This window comes from Setaria viridis, chromosome 2 (assembly GCF_005286985.2).
Source record: "Setaria viridis chromosome 2, Setaria_viridis_v4.0, whole genome shotgun sequence".
Taxonomy (NCBI): Eukaryota; Viridiplantae; Streptophyta; class Magnoliopsida; order Poales; family Poaceae; genus Setaria; species Setaria viridis.
The window spans coordinates 25,914,395-25,935,811 of NC_048264.2; the positions used below are offsets into that span (position 1 = coordinate 25,914,395).

A 21,417-nucleotide genomic window follows, 5' to 3' on the forward strand; every position below is an offset into this window, starting at 1 on the left:
TGGCCTTATATGTTTGCATGCATATTAACAATCGTAGTGATAAACAACCAACCTTACGCGCGCGTGGACACCAAAAGTACTCCTTTAACTGGGAAGAACAACGAAAGACGCGTCGATGTAACAAGCACACCGTCTTTGAGCGTTGGAAAAATAGTTCATCCCTTGTTGCGTTTGTCTTTTCTTTTCTTTTTGTTTGTTGCTTCCACCCACCCAAAAATCCCTGTCGTCCTTCTCTTCCAAGCCGGGGCCGCCACACATACACAGGTTTTACTTTGATTCTGTTTTAAGCTATGCAAACGCCTTTGTGGGGGTCCCTAATCGCATTACAGATTGGCGCATGTGCTTTAATTTATGCCGAGCTAGCTGCTTATCCTGATTCTCTCTCTACCTTGCCACCCCACTAGCTATATATAGTGTACTAAGCGTGTCTCGTGATCTTCTGCGCCCTTCTCATCAAGTTGTCAGATTCCTCAGATACAGATAATCAAAGTAATGGTACATATTGAACCGTTTGATTCTTGTTAGAGAACTTCATTTACAACTTAAATTAGATGCCTCCTGATTCTTTTGTGTCTTTTGTTTGAAACAAACCTGACCTGAATCCGTGGTCCTTTACTTCACCTTTCTTAGCGTAAGACCATGGTTTTTTTGAGACGCATCAGTGCACTCGTTCCGAGCACTAGGCCTTGGCTGGAAATATGAATAAAAGGACATCCAGCATCCATGTATGCAACTTAAGCACATACACATGTTCCCATTCCTGTCAAAGCTACAAGCATTACTAAGACAGCTACAATCAAAACATGGTCTGACTAGGTATGGACCTAATCATATGATGCCCCAGTTTCCATCAAGCGTATGCACCAAAGTTGGAGAAACCAAATAATGGCCACACAGGAGACAAGGACTCTCTCATCACTCCAGTACTGCAGCGTTTCCATCATCAGCTAATTTCCAGCAGCACGCCCTATAGATGTCCATTCGGGCCGCCCGGCCCGGTCCGGCACGGGCCCGGCGAGGCCCGTTAGATTTCGTGCCGAGCCTGGCTCGTAACGACGGCTTTGTCGTGCCGTGCCGTGCCGGCCCATGGGCCTCATCGGCGGCCCAAGCACGGGCCCGTTGTGCCTTTTCTGTGCCGGGCCAGCCCGTCAGGCACGGCTGGCTTCAGGCCAACACGAGGCACGGCGGGCCTCGCGTTGCCTCCGCTGCTGCCGGCCTCCCCGCGCCGCCCCTCCCGGCCGCCCGCGCCGTCGCAGCCACTCCCAGCCCCCCACGGCCCACGCCGCCGCAGCCGCGCCCGCACGGACGCCGCCGCCGTCACTCCCGCCTACCCGCGCCGCCGGTCCCGGCTTCCCGCGCCGCCGGTCCCGGCCTCCCGCGCCGCCACTCCCCGGACTTGCGCTGCCACCGTTGCTGCCCGCTGCCGTCCTCCCACGCACGCCGCTCCGCGGCCCCCGAGCTGCCGCCGACCTCCCGCGCCATTGCTGCCATCCCCTCGTAGGCCTCCCACGTCGTCGTCCCCTCGCGCCTCCGGCCTCCGCGCCGCCGCTCCCCTGCCCGGCCCCGCGTCACCGCTCCCCGGTCCCCGCACCGCCGATGGGGAAGATGGAGAGACGGGTGGAGGATGGAGCCTAGAGGTTGGAGTCGGAGATGCGGGAGAGGGAGAGATGCGATGCGCCGATGGGGAAGAATGGAAGAGGAAGGGGTGACGGGTGGAAGACTGGAGCCGGTAGGGATTTAGTCATTTAGTCATTTAGGGAGGATACTAACAGCCCATTTCGGGCCGGAATGAAAAATCGTGCCGGGCCGTGCCGCCCGTCAGGCTGAGGCGCCGGCCCACGCCCGGCACGAGGCATCGGGCCAGGCTAGCCCGAGCCCGAAAATTTACAGGCCGGGCTGGGCTTGAGACGGGCTAAAAAAATGGGCTTCGTGTCGGGCTGCGGGCTGCATGGACATCTATGGCACGCCTTGTTTCTATTTCTCTCTCTAACGTCATGCTTACTTCATCTGCTGAGGTCACCACCTGCCCTCACCCCCTCAACGCGTAATGGTCCTGGTCCCAGTCAGCTTCCACGTTGCTTCGCCAATGGGGAGCAAGGGAGCTCTGACTTCAGCACCCCTCCTCATTTCCACCGCTAGTTTTACCCCTCCAGAAACGGCTTCTCTCAAGCTAGGACGTAAGCACGATACCGATTCTGAAGAAAAGCGATCGTAGAAGTGACGAGACAAAAAGTGTGGGAACTTTAGTTCTCCCAAAAGAGTGTGAATAACCTTTCTTCCGTGATTTTTTTTATGTGAACCCCAAATTCTAGATTCGCATAACAATATTACTCAAAGTTGTACGTTATGATAATACAAAACATAAAAGAATCCGTAAGCATCTAATTTATTAATTAAGGCTGAGAACAGGCAAAGGCAATGTATAATACATGCATGTTGCTCCCTAAAGTAGCTTAAAAAATATTCTAGTTTCCTTTGGGGAACACATCATCACTTGCACTGGCAATTGCATTGAATTAATTTTCTAATTCTGGCGGAAGAAAGGTTGTTATTCACACATCATCATCACTTGCAGTGGCATTTTTTTAAATTTTCTAACCCTAAAAAATATTCTAGTTTTCTAATACCGAGGCTTATTCTAAGACAATATAGAAAGCTGATCAACAGCAGAAGAAATACCAGAGATCACATATGGTTGAGGTAGCTATACCACTAAACACTAAATAATGATGCTTATAGTATCAACTGCAACATAGCTGCAGCATCCTAGCTACCAAAAGAAATAACAACATGGATACATACGTATGCGCGCCATACCTCAACTTAACGACAATCATATAAAATTTAGTATGTTATTAGTTCTGCAGCTGGAAGTTTGTACTTTAATCATCCATTGGATCGATAATTGTACATAGAGATATAAGTTTGGGTATATAGAAATACAAACAGAAAAGAGGTACGATTCAATAATTCAACATTTTGTTCATTTTCTCAAGTGGTCATGCTAGAGACAAAAACAGTCATGGAATGTGCTTTCCGTTCAAGCATGCAAATGGACATATGTTTGAATTAGTCGTCATCTGGGCAACTGGCCTTAGAAATGTCCAAGATTGGTCTAAGGTTCTGACAGTGTGTGTTAACTTTACTTTAGAAGTTCTGGCACTGCTGATGATACTTCTGAACGGGCGCTACCGTGGTGCAAGATTTAAGTCCGACATGTTTAATGATCCGGCCAGGGTGTCGTGCAACGTGTCATCACTCATCAGGAAAGAACGTTTAATAATATTGTACCTGTTTTTTGTTTCCAAATGATACTATACTGCTAGTACTGTGAGATAAATGAAGAGAAATTCTTGTCGTGTGTAAATTGAAGAGACTGAAATTGGCAAAACTGCGGCTGCCTCATGATTCAACTGATTTTTCATACCTGCAGGCTGCTGCCAGTACTTTTCAATGTGAAGCAGCGCGGAAAAAAGGAAGCTTGAGGTCTTACACTAGAAAACACAAGGATGCGAAATAAACCTGAAAGCCAAAGCATACAACCAAACATGCAGGAATTGAAAGCGATGTGTTTGGAACCATATAGCAAAGTTTTCTTTATTTCCAATATGAACTATAGACAAGATATAGTATACAACAACGCCTTATCATCATAGGCTTTGGCTGGTTGTATAGTAAACTTTATTTTAAGAGATGCCCACGCTCAAGGTCTGAGTGTGTGATACATCACTTCGACATCATTGGATGTAACATGCATGTCTCATGTCATGTGTACTAAATTTTCACGCTTCCTTGCTCTGTTCAAAGTTTTGTAGAACGGAAAACTACTACCTTTGAAACCACTTTACTTGACCTCAAAATTCCACCAAGTTGAGCATGCATACATATTTAGAGATTTTTACAGGTTTAAACGTGGCTTAAATCTTGTAATCCCCAAATCACCCATATATGGTTTGGTAGGGTTTACCATCCATGTGTTTATTCGGAATAAGAGCAAAACTCTAAGGTAAAACACTTCATAGCTAACTAGATGCTTTAATACATAACCATCTCCAAATAAAATATGAAAGAGCTGAAAGATTATGGGGTAACTATGGTTGCCTATCTTGGCTCACCATAGGTTGCATGTTTATATATATAGAACAAGAATTACAGATATAGATAGTTTAAACTAGGACTCCTAACTTAAGTTCTATTCTATCGATAGCAAACTACAGGAGTCCATCTATCTATGAGACATGTTCGGTTACAACTCTAGTATAACACGTTTAATATCTCTAACACCCCCGCTCAATCTAAACTTTCCTAGCCACCTTGAAGTTTGAGATTGCGAACAAATGTATTCATCTTTGCAACCGGTAAGGCTTTTGTAAATCCATCTGCCAACTGATCTCCAGAAGAGATGAACCGAACTTGTAGCTGTTTTCTCATAACTCTTTCACGTACGAAGTGAAAATCAATTTCAATATGTTTTGCTCTAGCATGAAACACGGGATTAGCCGATAAGTATGTTGCACCAAGATTATCACACCAAAGAATTGAGGTGCGCTGCACTTTAACCCCAAGTTCGGTCATCAGTTGCTCAAGCCATATTATTTCTGCAGTAGCATTAGCCATCGCTTTATATTCTGCTTCTGTACTAGATCTTGAAACAGTTGGCTGTTTTCTAGCACTCCACGAGATAAGATTACTTCCATAGAATATGGCGAAGCCTCCAGTAGAACGCCTATCATCTGTATCACCTGCCCAATCCGCATCTGAGAAGGCACTGATGAATGACGACAATACCTTTTGAATATGCATCCTGAGTCCAATGGTGTGTTGTACATATCTAAGTATTCTTTTAACTGCAGTCCAATGAACAGAGGTCGGTGCATGAAGAAATTGACATACTCTGTTGACGGCAAAGGATAAATCTGGTCGTGTAATTGTCAAATATTGAAGAGCACCAACTATACTTCTGTAGCGAGTAGCATCTTCTGGACTGAGAGGAACACCATCATAGCTCGACAGCTTCTCAGATGCAGATAAAGGAGTCGTGCAAGGTTTGCAGCCGAGCATTCCAACACGCTTCAACAAGTCTTGTGCATACTTAGCTTGAGATAGAGTTATGCTATCTAAATCTTCTTTAACTTCTATACCCAAGAAGTAATGTAATTTGCCAAGATCCTTTAGTGCGAAGTCTTCTTTTAAATCAGCGAGAAGAGTTGTCACTGCTTCAGGTGATGAGCTCGTAACAATAATATCATCAACATAGATAAGCATATAAATAGTTGTACCACCCCTATGATATATAAAAAGAGACATGTCTGATTTTGACGGCACAAAACCTAGAGTGATTAATTTGGAACTTAACCTGGAGTACCACGCCCTAGGCGCCTGCTTCAGCCCATAAATAGCCTTGTCCAATTTACATATATATCCTGGTGTTTTAGTATCCTCAAAACCCGGAGGCTGCTTCATATAAACTTCCTCTTCCAGAACACCATGCAAGAACGCGTTCTGCACATCAAGTTGTCTGAGGCACCATCCCCTTGACACTGCAATAGAGAGTACCAATCTAACTGTAGCTATCTTGACAACTGGGCTGAAAGTGTCTTCATAGTCGATGCCATAGCGTTGCTTGAATCCCTTGGCAACTAATCGAGCTTTGTATCTATCAATACTCCCATCGGCTTTTCGTTTGATTTTGAAAACCCATTTGCAATCAATAACATTCTGTCCAGTTTTTCTTGGAATGAGATGCCAAGTTTTATTCTTAGCTAGAGCTTGAAATTCCACTTCCATTGCATCACGCCACTTTGAATCTGAAATAGCTTCATCAACGGAATTAGGTTCACCAGTAGCACTAAACATGCCATATCGAATCATACCATCATATAGCTTCTTTGGTTTGATAATACCGCTTTGCAACCGTGTTTGGTGACGCGGGGGATCAGGTGTGGCTGCTGGAGAACTAGAGGTTGTAGAAGATCCGGGCGCAAATTCATGTGCACCTGATGCTGTAGCATGCAGTGGTGTCCCAGGTGGAGACTCCTCAGACGCATGCCCTCCTGTCGCCGCACCGTTGTCTTCTGGCGCAGCAACAGCGGTCGGCAGCTGGACTGCTGTTCCCCCATGCGGTGTAGCAGGCGAAACAGCACCGTTCGACGAGCTGGGAGGAGACAGTGTTTCCACCTGGGAGCTGCAGCCTGGGCTATGTGCACCACGTCGTGCCGGTACCGCTGGGAGCATAGGCATGGGACCTGCAATTTTCTCTGAAGATTCACTAGAAGGAGCAGGTACGTCAGTAGTATTAGTAATATCAGATGCAGCACAGTCATCATCCCCTGGATTTCGAAGGGAAGAAGGCAGAAGGACAATTTCTTTTCTAAGAGAGGGACCGGCGTTAGGATGGAGCTTTGAAAAGGGAAACACAGCTTCATCAAAAACGACATCACGGGAGATGTAAATGCGTCCAGTGGAGATATCAAGGCACTTAAAACCTTTGTGCATGGAACTATAGCCAAGGAAAGCACACTGAGTGGATCGAAAAGATAACTTCCTGAAATTATATGGCCGCAGATTGGGCCAACAAGCGCAGCCAAAAACACGGAGATTGCTATAATCGGGTGCATCATGAAAAAGGCGAGTACTAGGAATTTCAAAATCAATAACCTTGCTGGGAAGAATATTAATGAGATAGGTAGCTGTAAGGAAAGCTTGATCCCAAAATTTTAAAGGTATGGAAGCATGAGCAAGGAGAGCTAAACCAACTTCAACAATATGTCTATGTTTGCGTTCAGCAGCACCGTTTTGTTGATGAGCATGAGGACAAGACACACGGTGTGTGATCCCAATTTGCTTGAAGAAGGAATTTAATTTTTCATACTCGCCTCCCCAATCTGATTGAACACAAAGAATTTTCTTAGAGAACTGTCTTTCTACTAAGTTTTGAAAGTCTTGGAAAATTCGAAAAACATCAGATTTATGCTTCAACAAATATATCCAAGTGTATTTGCTATAGTCGTCAATGAAGCTAACATAATAGCTATAACGCCCAACAGAGATGGGTGCAGGCCCCCACACATCAGAATAAATCAGATCAAGAGGAGCACTAGAAATTTTATTGGAAACGGAATAAGGCAGTTGATGGCTCTTGGCCCTTTGACATGAATCACAAATTGACTCAACATTCTTGGAACTAGCACACGGCAATTTATTTGAGCTAAGGATCTTCTGAACTATGGGAGTAGCAGGGTGACCTAGACGACTATGCCATAACGATGTAGAAGGGACATGGACTCCAAAGGCTTCATGCTTTGACTCTATTTTTTCTTTTGATGGAATGAGAGGATACAGGCCACCTTTGCATCTACCGTGATGTAAAGTCCTCTTCGTTTCCTGATCCTTAACGAGAAAGAAATCAGGGTGAAATTCAAGAAAAGCATTGTTATCTTTGGCAAGTTTATGAACTGAAATAAGGCTTTTGGCAGAAGAGGGCACATGAAGAATATTGTTCAAATCAAGTTTACTGGAAGGGGTATGAAAGACTGTATGCCCAATATTACTAATACTCATACCTTTGCCACTGGCGTTATGAACTTGTTCATTGCCACTATATTTGTCACGGACGGTCAGCTTGTCAAGTTCACCGGTGATATGGTTAGTGGCCCCGCTATCCACATACCAATTTGTATCAACACCATAAGCTCCTGCTGGCCGCCCACGGTACTGGTTGTCTTCCTCGTAGCGAAAATAGCATTGATTTGCTTCATGATTTGTCTTCTTGCATATTTGACACGGCACCTTCTTTGTGCCTTGCGAGCTGTTGCCTTGAGTATTACTGGTGAAATTCTGATTGCTGTTTTGTCCATTACGCCCTGAATTGGATCGACCTCCACGTCGACCACCAGAGCGACTACGGCTTCCACGACCACGGGATGCCATATTAGCTGAAGACTGAAATTGATCGGTTCCTTGATACATCTCGAGCCGAAGATCGTACTCCATAAGTAGCGAATATAATTCAGAAAGTGAAAGATCTCCTGACCGGCCCATCATAGAGGAAACAAAGGGGTGATAATCATAATCTAAACCATTAAGTAGGTGAGCAACCACCTCATCATCGTTGATGACGACGCCAGCTGATGCGAGCTCATCCTTGATGTTTTGCATCTTGTTGAAGTAGGCTGCCGTGGTAAGACTGCCCTTCTTGGTGGTGGCCAATTGCATGCGCAGATTCGTAATCCGCGCTCTTGATTGTCCTGCAAACATAGCCCCTAACGCCTTCCATGCCTGCGCAGAGGTTGTTGCAGTCGTGATCCCGGCGAGGACCTCCTTGGAGACCGAATTCACCAGGTAGCTGAGTAGCTGTTGATCTTTTTCCACCCATGAGTCATGCTCTGGGTTGGGAATTTCCTTCTTCTTGCCGTCGACTTCAGCTTCAAGTACTTGTCGCGGCTCGGCGATAGTTCCATCCAGGATCCCAAGCGCCTTGGCGCCTCGAACAGCAGGCAGGAACTGAGTTTTCCACAGGACAAAGTTATCCCGTGTAAGCTTGTCCACCACCGGATGTCCGAAAGAAGAGGATTGGTGCCTTCCATCATGAGAAGAAGACGATGACATCTTGTTTGTCGTGTAGGAGGAGCGTCACAATCTTGAGTTGCGCACTTCTGTTGCAACGTCGCGGGGAGGAGCGTCACGAGCAGCGTCGCGGCCCCCTTGTCGCGAGGATGTGCTGACAGGATTTTTTTTTCTTTAGATCTATTCTAGGAAGAGGCGGCTCTGATTACCATGAAAGATTATGGGGTAACTATGGTTGCCTATCTTGGCTCACCATAGGTTGCATGTTTATATATATAGAACAAGAATTACAGATATAGATAGTTTAAACTAGGACTCCTAACTTAAGTTCTATTCTATCGATAGCAAACTACAGGAGTCCATCTATCTATGAGACATGTTCGGTTACAACTCTAGTATAACACGTTTAATATCTCTAACAAGAGCCACGAAATCCAAACAAACAATTAAACAAACCAATCGATCAAATATGCCGTATAACACTCGTATATAGTGAGCTAGCATCTTCAGCTTTTCGGTTCAGATTTCCGGGCCCATGCTCCAAAGGACGCACTGCACCAACATGTGTATTCTCACGGTGATGCCGATCTCTCCAAACAATCTAGTGCCAATATGAACTAGACAAGTTATATAACGTCATAAATCATTGTAGCTAGGCTTTATCCGATTATACACCTGCAGAGTTTTCTTTTTGACGTGACCTGAAGGTCTCCCACCACATTCCCACGTCCAAGTGTTATGTGTAGTCATTTTTCACGAATTTGAAAAGGGAAACTACTACTTTGAGACCGTTAGATATTTGGTTGATTATTTAACGTCACAAAATTTGCAATGCTTGTCACCTATGGTTACTCAAGTGTTTACCCAGGTTAAATAATCTGTCTATTCCATGGTTACAAAATATTTATTTGTCCAAAAAACAAAATAAAAAAAGCTTCACCAGACCCAAATTAAATATAATTAAGCAACGAATCGACTGATGGAATGCACCAATCACCATATACTAGCAGAATAGCTAGCATCGTCTTCAACTTTTTTTTTCCGGGTCCCATCCCTCCGATGACGCATCAACCCTGCTGGGTTCCCACGGTGATGGCGATCTCTCAAGCATCAACCAAGTGCCACAAAAGCCAATCCGGCTATACCTTCCCGTGGCGCTCCCAACTCCCGAACGAAGCGTCCGAGAAGGCTGCCGTCAGGTCCCCCCTCGCGTACGTGTTCCCGTGTCGCGATCCGACATGGCATGGCTGCGCCCAATCACGCCGCAGTCGCCACCGAACTCACCGGTCAAATCCCTCTCCCTTCTCCTCCCTCGGCCTCACCGGAACGCGCTTCGTGTTTCTTTAAAAGGGCAGCCCTCTTCGCGTCACTCCACCTCCCCCCTCACCACAACTGAACTCTCCCTCTCCCCGGCAGCGGCCACTTGTCCCTGCCAATTCACACGCCACGCCACGACGAAATAATCTAGCCTATTCTTCCTCCTCGAGCAGCAAATTCTAGGAAGCTAGCGAGCTTTGCTATGGCGAGATCGATGGAGAGCGTCGACGGCAATGGCGGCGGGCTGGTGGTGACGGAGCTCAGCCACATCAAGGAGCTCGTGCGGCAGCTGGAGGTGCACCTCGGCGGCTCGCACGACCTCTGCAGGCACCTCACCACGCAGATTTTCTCCATCACCGAGCGCTCCATCAGCATCATCACCTCCTCCAGCCTCGACGCCGGCGCCGGCGGCCGGAAGCGGCCCGCCTCGCCCCTCTCGGCGACGCCCACCAGCGACGTCACCGACGGGCCTTTCAAGAACGCCAAGAAGAGGAAGGTCATGGAGAAGAGGAAGCACCAGGTGAGGGTGAGCTCCGGCTCCGCCGGCGGAGGAGCCGCCGAGAACGACGGCCACAGCTGGAGGAAATACGGCCAGAAGGAGATTCTTGGAGCCAAGAACCCAAGGTTCGTTCCTGTTCTTTCCCTTATCTTTTTCATAGCCCAATCTGCACGTGTGTTGCTTTTTGGGGTTCGGATATTGTAGCTGTCCTGTCCTTTCTGAAAGTTGTAGCCTTTGTTCTCTTCCTGGAATGATTGCCTCCACTTGCTGGATAGCATCGTATGGCTAGGACACAGTATGCTGCTACAATCTTTTGATATTGGATTGGTGATGCTAGTTCGTGCCAATTCTTCTCCGAATTCACTATCACATTTTTTTCCCTTTTTTGTTCTGATGAGCAAGTTACAGAAATTACAGCTTAGAAACTGTGGCTGATCTGCATCGTGCCAAAATTTCAGGGGCTACTACCGCTGCACGCACCGCCACTCCCAGGGATGCTTGGCGACGAAGCAGGTGCAGCGCACCGACGAGGACCCGACGCTCTTCGACGTCATCTACCACGGAGATCACACCTGCGTCCAGAGGCCGACGACGGCGGCGGCAGGCCAGCCGGAGCACAACCCGGAGGCGAACGGCCTCCTGCAGAGCCTGGCCGCCGGCCTCACGGTGAAGACCGAGGGGCTGCCGGCCTTGGCCGCGGACCCGCAGGGCAGGGGCGCCGCCGCGCCGTTCTACCTCTCCTCCTCGACGCCGGCGAGCGGGTGTCTGGCGGCGGCCGAGCGCAGCCCGTTCTCGACGTCGGAGAACTGGGGCGTGTCGCCGGCGACCTCGGACTCCAACAACCACGTCGCCGCCTCCTACCTGCCGTTCGAGGACGCCGAGTGGCGGGGGCACAACGAGCTCCAGGAGGTCGTGTCCGCGCTCGTCGCCGCCAGCGCGCTGCCGCCGCTGCCCGCCGTGGACGGCTTCGACGAGTTCCTCGACTTGGACATAGCGAGCTTCTTGGCGTGATCCGATCCTAGCGCCGATCTCCGTAGCTGATGAAAAATAGGGAAATCGAAGCAGCTGATGTGATGCGACCATCCCTCTGGCCTCTGGGCCTTCGTCCAGGAACAGAGGAGGGAAGAGCACGAGCTCTGCTTCCTGGGTCCATGCAGGCGTAAAACCGTAGATGATGAGAGTAGTGAATGTCTTTTTTTTCCTCTTATTCTTTTTACTCTTCTGAAACTGAGAGTGTTGTGTTGCATTGTATTATTGATCTTTTATGTCCGAGGAAAATAAAGATCCTTTGATGTTTTGAGCCATTATCAAAGAGTTGTCTTTCATCTTATTCAGTCTTGTTTAACAATCTCACAAATAAACCTGATCAGATCTCGGAAGATGATCTCTTTGATCAAGATTATTTCGTGAGCAAAAGAATGGAGTGTTTTTTTCAAGAAGATGTTACAAAAAATGAGCGCATCGAAATTTCAAACGTGTTTCCTTGAGCCCAACAGGTGTGCCATTCTCAGACATTACCAAGGGGAGAATTGGACTGAGCAAATGCCTTTCATTGTCATGCTAAACATCAATATGAAGGTTGGCAGAATAAGTCGTCCGGTCTGAGAAAGTTCCAAAGATCTACAAAAGCATATCTTCTCACAAAGTGATAAAGCTAACAAAACGTCTAGAAATCATCGAAGGTCCATGTTCAAACACTGCTATGGTAAAAGTACCAAGTCAATATGAAATCAAAACCACAAAGCTGGGAGTAGTCCTCATCACTACTAGGAAACAGTTTCACTCCCTCTCATCGTTGTCATGAACTGTGGAAGAAAGCATGCGTTCACACATGAATCATCGACAGCCTCTCCTCTTTATCATCAGTCCCTCAATTCGCCGATGCAGAAATCTTCAATGATGTCGAATACTCTTGTGCCATGTTGTGGGCTGAAAACGCGTCGAGGCATACATTTATCTTAGCCATTAAAAAAAAGGAAGGCAGAGATGTCATGCAATCTGACTTGTGAAGAAAAGCAACAGCAAAAATAAAAAGAATTTCCCCAAAGAAAAGGACAGGATAAGCACAATCCCCATCCAAGTTGTTCTTTCAGTTTCAATGGTTCTGCAGCATCTATCGTCAGGATTTTGTTATTTAGTTTATGAATTCGTGGATGCGCTCCTGTAAACATTTAAGTAATAGCTTCTTTGTGGGCTGAAAGCGTGTAGAGGTATAATATTTGTCTTAGCTATAAAACATGAAAGGTAATACAGTTGTGCAATTGACTTGTGAAGAAAAGCAATAGCAATATCAGAAGATTTTTTTCCTTGGCAAGGAAAGGATAAGCACATCAATATTGTTTAACAGTCTTTATCGACGCATAGCATCTATCATCTGGATGTTGTCAATTATTCCATGATCATATTGATGTTCTCATGTATATCTTTAATATCTTATTTTCATAGAAACAATCACATGGACATGGATCTAGAATGTTTTCAGGCCTTCAGGTTTAGGAACGCCATACACACATTTCACTTATAGACAATTAATACATGAACAATGCTGAAACAAATTAAATCATCAGACAACAGCATTGAAAGATGCTAGCAATACAGATGATAGATCATCTTTATTTATTGCTCAAAACAGAAAATACAAAATAACATTGATAAATACTCCTCCCACCCCTAATATTTGACGTTGGTTTCAATTTTAAGCTAACAAACATCAAACAATTTGTGATAAATGTCCATAAGCCTAGGCCACATGTTAAACAGATTATCAAACTTTTACATTGTTCTGATGAAGTGTATTGAGTCAGTGAAGTCAGAACATGTTCTATTGAGAATTGACAGTTCAAAAGATTGGTTCTCGTTTCTTGATTAGTTAGAATCCTCACAAACAAAAACCTTACATAGGAGAAACAAGGTGTTATTTATCCTGTGTTCAATTTCCTAGAAAACAACAGCTTTTAGATTTCTAGAAATAGAAAATAAAGGATCCTTATCCAAGTTTAATGCTTATATAAACAAAAAAGTTTGTTAAGAAATTCAATATAAACTGTTTCGTAAAGGAATTTAATCGCCTAAGAAAGTTTAACCTAAAAAAGATGCAGACCATAACCTGAAACTTCTGTAATTCATACTAATAACTAAATTCTGGATGGCAAAGATGTAACAACCTTCGCTTGTTTCGGAAAAAAACATATTTTGTGAATAATAACAGCAGAATGCAGTGTAAACAATTGATGTTAAGTTACAAACCCAAAAAATCCCTCTGTTGAATCATCTCCAGCATTGTTTAGGATGGCATCACCACCTGGGTGCTCTTCCACATATGCAGTGACATCGTAAACCTGGATAATCACAAAACTGAAGAATCATAAGACAGAAAGTCCAAGCAGTTTTCAATTTCCTCATTCAGAGCTGGATGAACATAGCTGGTAAAGTGGTAAATCGCTTTCTTAACCTTATCTTTGATTATTATCCAACAATCCTTCCTTGTGTTGTGAGTTGATACCTCTTTCTTGGTATAGCTTCTAGATATCTGAATGGGGAATGACAGAAAGGAACGGATGAGAATGAGGTTAAGGTAAAGAAAGTGGCACATCTGAATGTGCATTTCGGTCTCCACATAACCTACATCAGTCTTGTCTTTCAGTCAAAGAATTGTTTTTTCAGATTCATAAAGCATACTCTAAAGCAATTGCTTGATCAGTTTGGTTAGCCATGCATATGCATTACAGAAATGAGAAAGCTAAAGCATTCAATGATAAAAGATGGCATTCACCTTTCCACTGCCTGCTAGATGCGCTGCATCTCCTTTACCTGCAATATAACAATACTAAGTGGCAATGGGTTCAAACTAAGATTACAAGTGATATGTACACCTTTGCAGTTAGACCTTGGAATAACAAACAGGGCTCCCAGTCCAAGAAGCACAACAAGTGAGATATATATCAGAATTTCCATCCTGCACCTCAGGACTCAATCAAATAGCACTGATCGAAATAATGTTCTACGAAAGAAGCTGACTTCAGTACTTGGCTTCCATCAGTAATTACCATTGCAAAGGTAACACAAAGATCAAACACAACAATCACCAAGTAATTACAGAAACATGTAAATCTGTATGGCTGTATCAATTTTAAGGAAAATGCTACTGAATCTACAGCCCAGCTAACTCTGAAGATACACACAGAACTGGACCTTGCAGAACAACGGGCTTAGAGCAACTCCAAAAGAATTTGTATCCTACCCCTAATACCTTGTTTAGGGAGAAAAAAAAGGACTCCAACAGCTCCCCCAAAACTTCCCCAAGTTATTCGCGACGCTAAAATAGAGCCCGTCACCGCGCATATTTGCGCATAATTGGGTACTCTTGGCGATTGGAAGGATGTCGCGCAAATATGCACGGTGACGGGCTCTGTTTTAGCATCGCGAATAACTTAGGGAAGTTTTGGGGGAGCTGTTGGAGTCTTTTTTTTTTCTTTTTTTTCTCCCTAAACAAGGTATTAGGGGTAGGATACAGATTCTTTTGGAGTTGCTCTAATAAGGTGACCTCACAAACTCTGTGAGATAATGCGCTCAAAATTAAAAAAATTGTAAAAGATCGCATCCCTCCCGAGTCAGAATCTTCCCAAATCTGGTATTCTAATTCGGACCTGGTAGTCTTCCAGGGCCAAACGCGTTAAGTTCACAGTAGGAGAGCAAATCTTGGCATGATTCCAACGCGGACTACTGAAAGACCGAATCTTTGCCACTAATCCCACCCCCGGATTGGCGAATCTTGCAAGAAATTTTTGACGGAACAGAAGCGAGCCGAGTATCCCACCCTATCACACCACGCGCTACTCCGCCCACCCAAAGCTCCGAGCTCGGCATACACCCCCATGAATATGTGGAATGGAGAAAATGCGGCAGCCGATGGAGGGTTACGAACGAGCAGAAGCGTACCTGGAGAAGAAGAAATCAGGGCGCAGCGCGTGCAGGCACTAGTGATCTGGAGTGATGGGGATCTCGCTCTCAAAGAAAACAAGCCAAATTCTGTGTAAAATAGCAGTAAGCCGTAGCGCAGAATATTCCCCTGCCGTCGCTTGGGATTGAGCAGAAAAATAACCAGAACCTGACAAGAAGAGGGTTCAGGGTTTGCGCTCGAAACCAGCAGCAGAACCTTGCTTCATCGACATGGTTCTTTGGGTCGGTTCGACATGGTTCTTAGGGTCGGGGGTTACGAACGTACTACCTACGTATTTACCATCTCTCATCTCTGCATAATCGAAGTAATATTTTTGCCATTTTACGAATGCTCTGCATAATCGAAGCAACATTTTATACATTGACATTTTTACCAACGTGACGCGCCAACTCACCGTGTCAGGGTGGATCATGGACGGGGAAATGACCGAGCTGCCCCCACCTTACCTTTAGCCCCGCGGCCACACACGGAAGCAGGTGTTGACGGTGGTTCAGATATGCTGGTCCCCGAGCGCGGCGGCGGCGGGGGCGCGGAGGCAGTGAGCACGGCCTCCTCGGCGGCGGGCTCGGCCCCGGCCTCGAAGCGGCAGCTGGCGACGGCGTCGACGACCTCCCCGAGCGCGGCGGAGGCAGGCGAGGAGCGCCTGCAGCATCCTCATAAGCACAGCCTCCTCGACGGCGGGCTCGGCCCCGGCCTTGAGGGACATGACCTCGTGGAGCGCGGCGAGCGAGGCGGAGGTGACGGTGGCGCCGGCGTCCTCGGAGCGGACGACGTCGAGGAAAGGCCGCAGCACGGCGGCGGGGAGCACGGCGGGCGGGGGTGAAGGCAAGGCAGCGGAGCGCGTGGAGGGAGGCGACGAGCGGGTGCTCGACGGCGGCGGCGTCGGCCACAGTGGCGCGCGGGTGGCGGAGGCCCCGGCGCTGGCCTCCGCGGAGATCGCACAGCCGAACGCCGCTTGGTCGGGTCCTGGGCGATGGGGTCGATGCCGCTGGCGCCGAGCATCCTGGGCCGGCGGTTGCTGGAATATGATCTCTGATTAATTACAGGATGTTAATTAAATTTAATCCGAGATTAATTAGAGATAAATCACGAAATATCTCAGCTTATTGCTATAGTCCGGTGTAACCGAGGTACGGCCCTACCCTGCAGTGCTACGTATATATTAGAGGGTCTCCTAATCGCGAGTTAACTCTTAACGACGTGATTAGCCACCCAAAACCAGATCTGTTCTTCCACGAGAACAAATCTAATTCGACTGCTAAGGGCACTGAAAGGGCTAGAAGCTCATACTCATGTTCAGGCCACTGAAAGGGACGGATCATCAGATTGAGCTTAATCTGGTGATCAAATCTTCACTGCTACTTTTACATCAGCATCTACATCAACTTCAGAGGCAAATCATGGAGGTTCAAGACTCTGGTTAGTCTAATCTAAATATTCCGCATTAATTATAATTAGTGATCATGATTAGGCTAAGTTAAGATCATGTTTAAGTTAATACTAACCATCGGTATCAAGAGCCATCTTAGTTCTAACATGATCCTAACCCCAGAGCAAATTAATTTTTCATGCCTCTGATTAATGATGGATTAGTCCGTTCATGCAAATTAGTTTTTCATGCCTCTGATTAATGATGGATTAGTCGGTTCATGCAAATCAGTGTCCTGCAGATTGTTTTGTGCATGAGTACGTGAGAATTAGGCTTATCAGATTTGTTTTATGGGTGAAATTAATGGAAATCACATCAGTTCATGCACATCTGTGAGCAATTATCTCCTATTTAAATCTGTTTGCGCATGACAATGTGCCATTAGTATTAGTGCGCATCAGCTTATAAAGTTACTTCAAGCACTTAGTACTAATCTAGATCGGTTTAGCGAATTTTAAGTCTGGTTGAGTGCTAATCACCGAATTAGATCCAGATTAGATAAAATAAACCTGGTTATATTTCGGCATCATAAAACCATCTTAAGTGAATATCAAATCCTAAGTACGGAATTAGACCTAGATTAATTGAGTTAGCCTTAATTTTGGCAAAACAGTGCCGGCTTAGACCTAAAGAGTGATTCATTAGCGCATAACATAGCAAATCCGAACCAAATTAGAGCTCAATTTCATGTTTAAGGGTTAATCAAGTTCGGTTAGGTCAAGTTTTAGTTAATTTCTTGATTTGTTAAGTTAAGCAACACTGGATTAGAACTAATGTGGTTCATTACGTGCCTAAGTGTGCAAATCAGAACCAAAGTTAGATTAATTCCATGTTAATTTTGAGCAATTTAGGAGTTAGGGTTTCCTGTTATTAGTAGATTAGTTTCGATTTCACGAAGTTAGAGCTCAAACCGTGAAATTGAAGCCCAACTCGGCATTTAGAAGGAGGGAAAAGGCAAATTTCGAATCCCATTAGCAAATCCCCAAATACCACGAGAAATCCCCAATTTTTTCCCATCTAGAACCCTAAACCTAACCCTAAGTTAAGGAACTTACGTGGTTGCCGGCCGCACGTGGCCTGAGGCCGCCGCGTGTGGACGACGGCCACCTCCCCGACCATCTGCATTAGCAAGGGGCGCTCGCGGCTTGAGTCACCGTTGAGCACCCTGCCGCAACCGGACCTGCGCGCCTCCAGCCGCCGTCCCGAGCACCTACCGCTTGAGCTCGACACGACTCGGCATGGGAAGTCATCAATTCGACTCGCCGAGCACTGCCGTCATCATCGGACCGGAGCCGCCGCCGCGCCTCAAATGCGCCCAGCCCGCAGCTTCGGTGCGCCTGGCCCCACCTTCATGCCCACAGCGGAGCCCCTCGAAGGAGCCACACGCGAATTATGCAAGCTTATTGAGCACCATTGAGCATTATGATGGCACCAATTTCCCTAGTTGGAAAGAGGAGGTGCTTGCCATTCTCAAGGTTCTTGACCTTGATTATGCGCTTCATGAGGACAAGCCTGTTGCTCCCATTATTGGAACTGAGGGTTATGATGAGAAAATAAGGGAGTACAACTTCAACTTAGAAAATTGGAAGAGATCCAATAAGTTGGCAAAAATGGTCATTAGGCACTCAATCATAGATGCCTTAAGGGGAGCATTTCCTATTAAGGAAGATGGCAAGGAACTAAGTGTTAAGGAGTTTTGTTGGCGCTAGAAATCGGTCAACCGAATTCCCAGCGTCTGACACACGACCCGGGAGAATCTGCTTAGCTCCTGTTCGGGTGATTGCCCTGGTGCGGTTCGCGCGGCGTGCCAGCCAATCTGACCTGTTGATTGGCAAGGTAGAATACGTGTCAGATCCGGAAGTTGCGATCGGCTAGATTTCCGATCTCGAGAGAGCTTATCAGCGAATCGGCCGATTTGCCATAATAAAGAAATCGGCTATAAAGCAACCGATCACTGTAGCAATGTGGACAAAAACTATTGAAGTAATCAACACAATGCTATGATAACAACACTAGGAATAGATCTAATCGGCTATGTATAAAGTAAGCAAATTTAATAGCAGAATGTAAAGAAAAGCCGAAACCACCGATTCCTAGCTGGATAACTGGTGATAAAACTAGAAAGACAGGCAAAACCTATGATTTTAGAAAATATCGATAACTAGTGAATAAATCTAAACGAAACAACAGCGATGCGCCCGAAGTTAAAGCTTAGAATTTACTCGGTAAGCGGAACTTACAAGATCGGCTGGAGATCAAGTTGATGCAGCCCTGCCAACCCGTACGAACTCGTGAAAAAAGAGAAAGTATTTGGCGAAGTTGCCTGCTTGAAAGTAAGTATGAGGAAAAGGTAGTTGATTGTATTGATTTGTTCATGATTACAGATTTACAAAGGTAGCTATTTATAGCCCCGTACAGATGACTCCTTAACTGACTAGAATTCTATCCCTAATTCAAATAGAAAACGAATATTTACAAGCACGATTTGTGCTAGGTTGGTTATTATACGCTTCATGGGCTGATCTCCCCCTTATCCTTCTATTCTTTTCCAAGCCCATACCGGCCCAATTATCCCAACCTCCTAATCGGCCGATTCCTTATCGGCAAAAAGCAACCAATCGGGAACCCGGCGCGTTCGATCCGAACCCCAAGGGTTAAGCGAGGCAGAAGTCATCGGCCGATCTCGTACTGCAGCATTGGCCGATCTTGGACTGTGACGCCAACCAACCGATCTCGAACTGTAGCACCATTCAGCCGATTCCCCAACTGTACTTTTCCAATTTCCTCTCCTCTTGGCGCCGATTCTACTAGTGACGAAATCTGGCGTCAACACATGCCCCCCAATTTCGGAGTAAAACATAGTCTTTTACTTCGAAATTCTTTTCAACTTCTCCTCCGAAACAGCCGCAATGAAAATATCCTTCCGTTTCGCGGTCTTCCAGCTGATGATTGCAATCTTTTCGAAACGGGCGCCCACGACAACCACTACTCCCGAAAAACTCGAAACGCCGGCGCGGTAAAAATTCCATTTTTACCCCTCTTCAGGCACCCTTTAAATAGCGGTTCACGCCGCACTTCACCTTCAAGCTCACGTCTTTCTTCCTCAGCGCGCGCACCCTCTTCTTCCCTCAGCACTTTTCCCTTGTCACCGAAGCTTCCCAGCGCCATCCTCCTGTTGCTTCTTCTCTTCCCCTCCAATGGCGGCCCCTTCAGGCAGTTCTCCAGCGCGCGATGCTCCGAAAATGGTGCCTCCGGCGGTAGTGGCGACAGCAGTTGCTCCATCGTCAGAAGAAGGAGCTTCATCGGAGATCCCAATGGCGATCCCCATCGCGGCCTCATCCTCCGCGGCTGCACCGGCGGCCACGCTGACTACTAGGAACTTCATCCCAGAGGTTATTACCGAATCCTCCCTCTATCGGCAATGCATTTACTTTTAGATCTGTTTCTTACTTTTGCACCCCCTCTTTCCTTTTTAGGCAATTAGACACCGCATCACCATCCACCTTACCGGAAATCCTGGCCTTATTTGTCTCGGACCCATGGGGAACCCAGATCCAATAGAGTTCATCAATCTAGAAACCCACAGAATCCCCTTCAAACAATCCACCATGGACCTGGATCACTGGTTGGGCACCTTTAGGTCTTGGCCGAATGAAACCCCAGGTTGGAGGGAGTGGTACCAACGGATAGCCGAGCCGAAGAGGGTCTCATGGGACGAGCTCAAAATCGGCCAGTGTATCAACCTGTCTTTGTCCCAGATGGAGCGTAATGAACCGTTGGTGATAGCGGCCTCTTACTTTTGGTCTGACGCACTCAATGCTTTCTTGTTCGGGCATGGGCCTATGACTCCCACACTGGCCGATGTGGTTCTGTTGACCGGCCTTGACATTTCTTCCCCGGACACACCTTTCCGTCTCTTAGCCGCAACATCACATCGGCTGGACACAAGAGGAATCGGCGGGTGGAAAGGATTCATCAGATGCAATAAAAGAGCCGGGTCTGTTGAGAATAGGGAGCACACGGCCTTCTTAATGATGTGGTTAGAAAAACACTTCTTTTGCGGAAGAGCAGCCGGCCCATCAACCAACACCCAGGCTTTAGCCGAAGCACTATCGGGAGGGACCCCTGTTCCCCTTGGGAAACACTTGCTAGGGGCGGCGTACCACATGCTCCACCAAATCGGCATCAAACTATCCAAGGGGGAGCCGATCGGAAATCCAGGCGGACCCTGGTGGTTCATCAATTTATGGCTGAACCTTTATATGAGCAAGATCACTCAGCAGAGGGTGGACCATATGATGTTCCCCAACATTGAATCGGTAGAAGATCCTACCGCTCGTCGCCGATGCACCTCCTATGGCGAAGCAGCATCGGCCTTTCCAGGTTGCACATACTCTGCTACAAAAGTGGCCGAGTACTTTCGATGCTTTTATAACGGCTTTAATGAAGACGCAACCATCTGGTTTCCTTATCAGCGGGACGACCCAATCTTTGAACTCCCAACCTGCTTCGACTCGTCCACTGGCCGATTCGATGAAGAACTCACCGATGAGTTAATCAAGCCAGGAATCCTGCCAGCCAACTTCTTCTCGGGGAAAGATGCCCCCACGTACGAGTTCTACAACCCCTCTGCTGCAGCACGCCAAT

At 46.5% G+C, this 21,417-nt stretch overlaps 1 protein-coding gene and 1 non-coding gene across 2 annotated transcripts; one reads left to right on the forward strand and one right to left on the reverse strand.

Moving 5' to 3' along the window:
- Positions 1-7,979: 7,979 nt before the first annotated feature.
- Positions 7,980-8,118, reverse strand: LOC117846715 (small nucleolar RNA Z247). Its single transcript, XR_004638443.1, has one exon. It is a non-coding gene; the product is annotated as a small nucleolar RNA Z247 (small nucleolar RNA).
- A 1,801-nt stretch (positions 8,119-9,919) lies between these two features.
- Positions 9,920-11,685, forward strand: LOC117844587 (transcription factor WRKY45-1). The gene is made up of 2 exons (XM_034725306.2): positions 9,920-10,506; positions 10,840-11,685. Exons 1-2 carry the CDS (start codon positions 10,085-10,087, stop codon positions 11,390-11,392), a joined length of 975 nt encoding a protein of 324 aa, XP_034581197.1. The 5' UTR covers positions 9,920-10,084; the 3' UTR covers positions 11,393-11,685.
- The last annotated feature ends 9,732 nt before the right edge of the window (positions 11,686-21,417 follow it).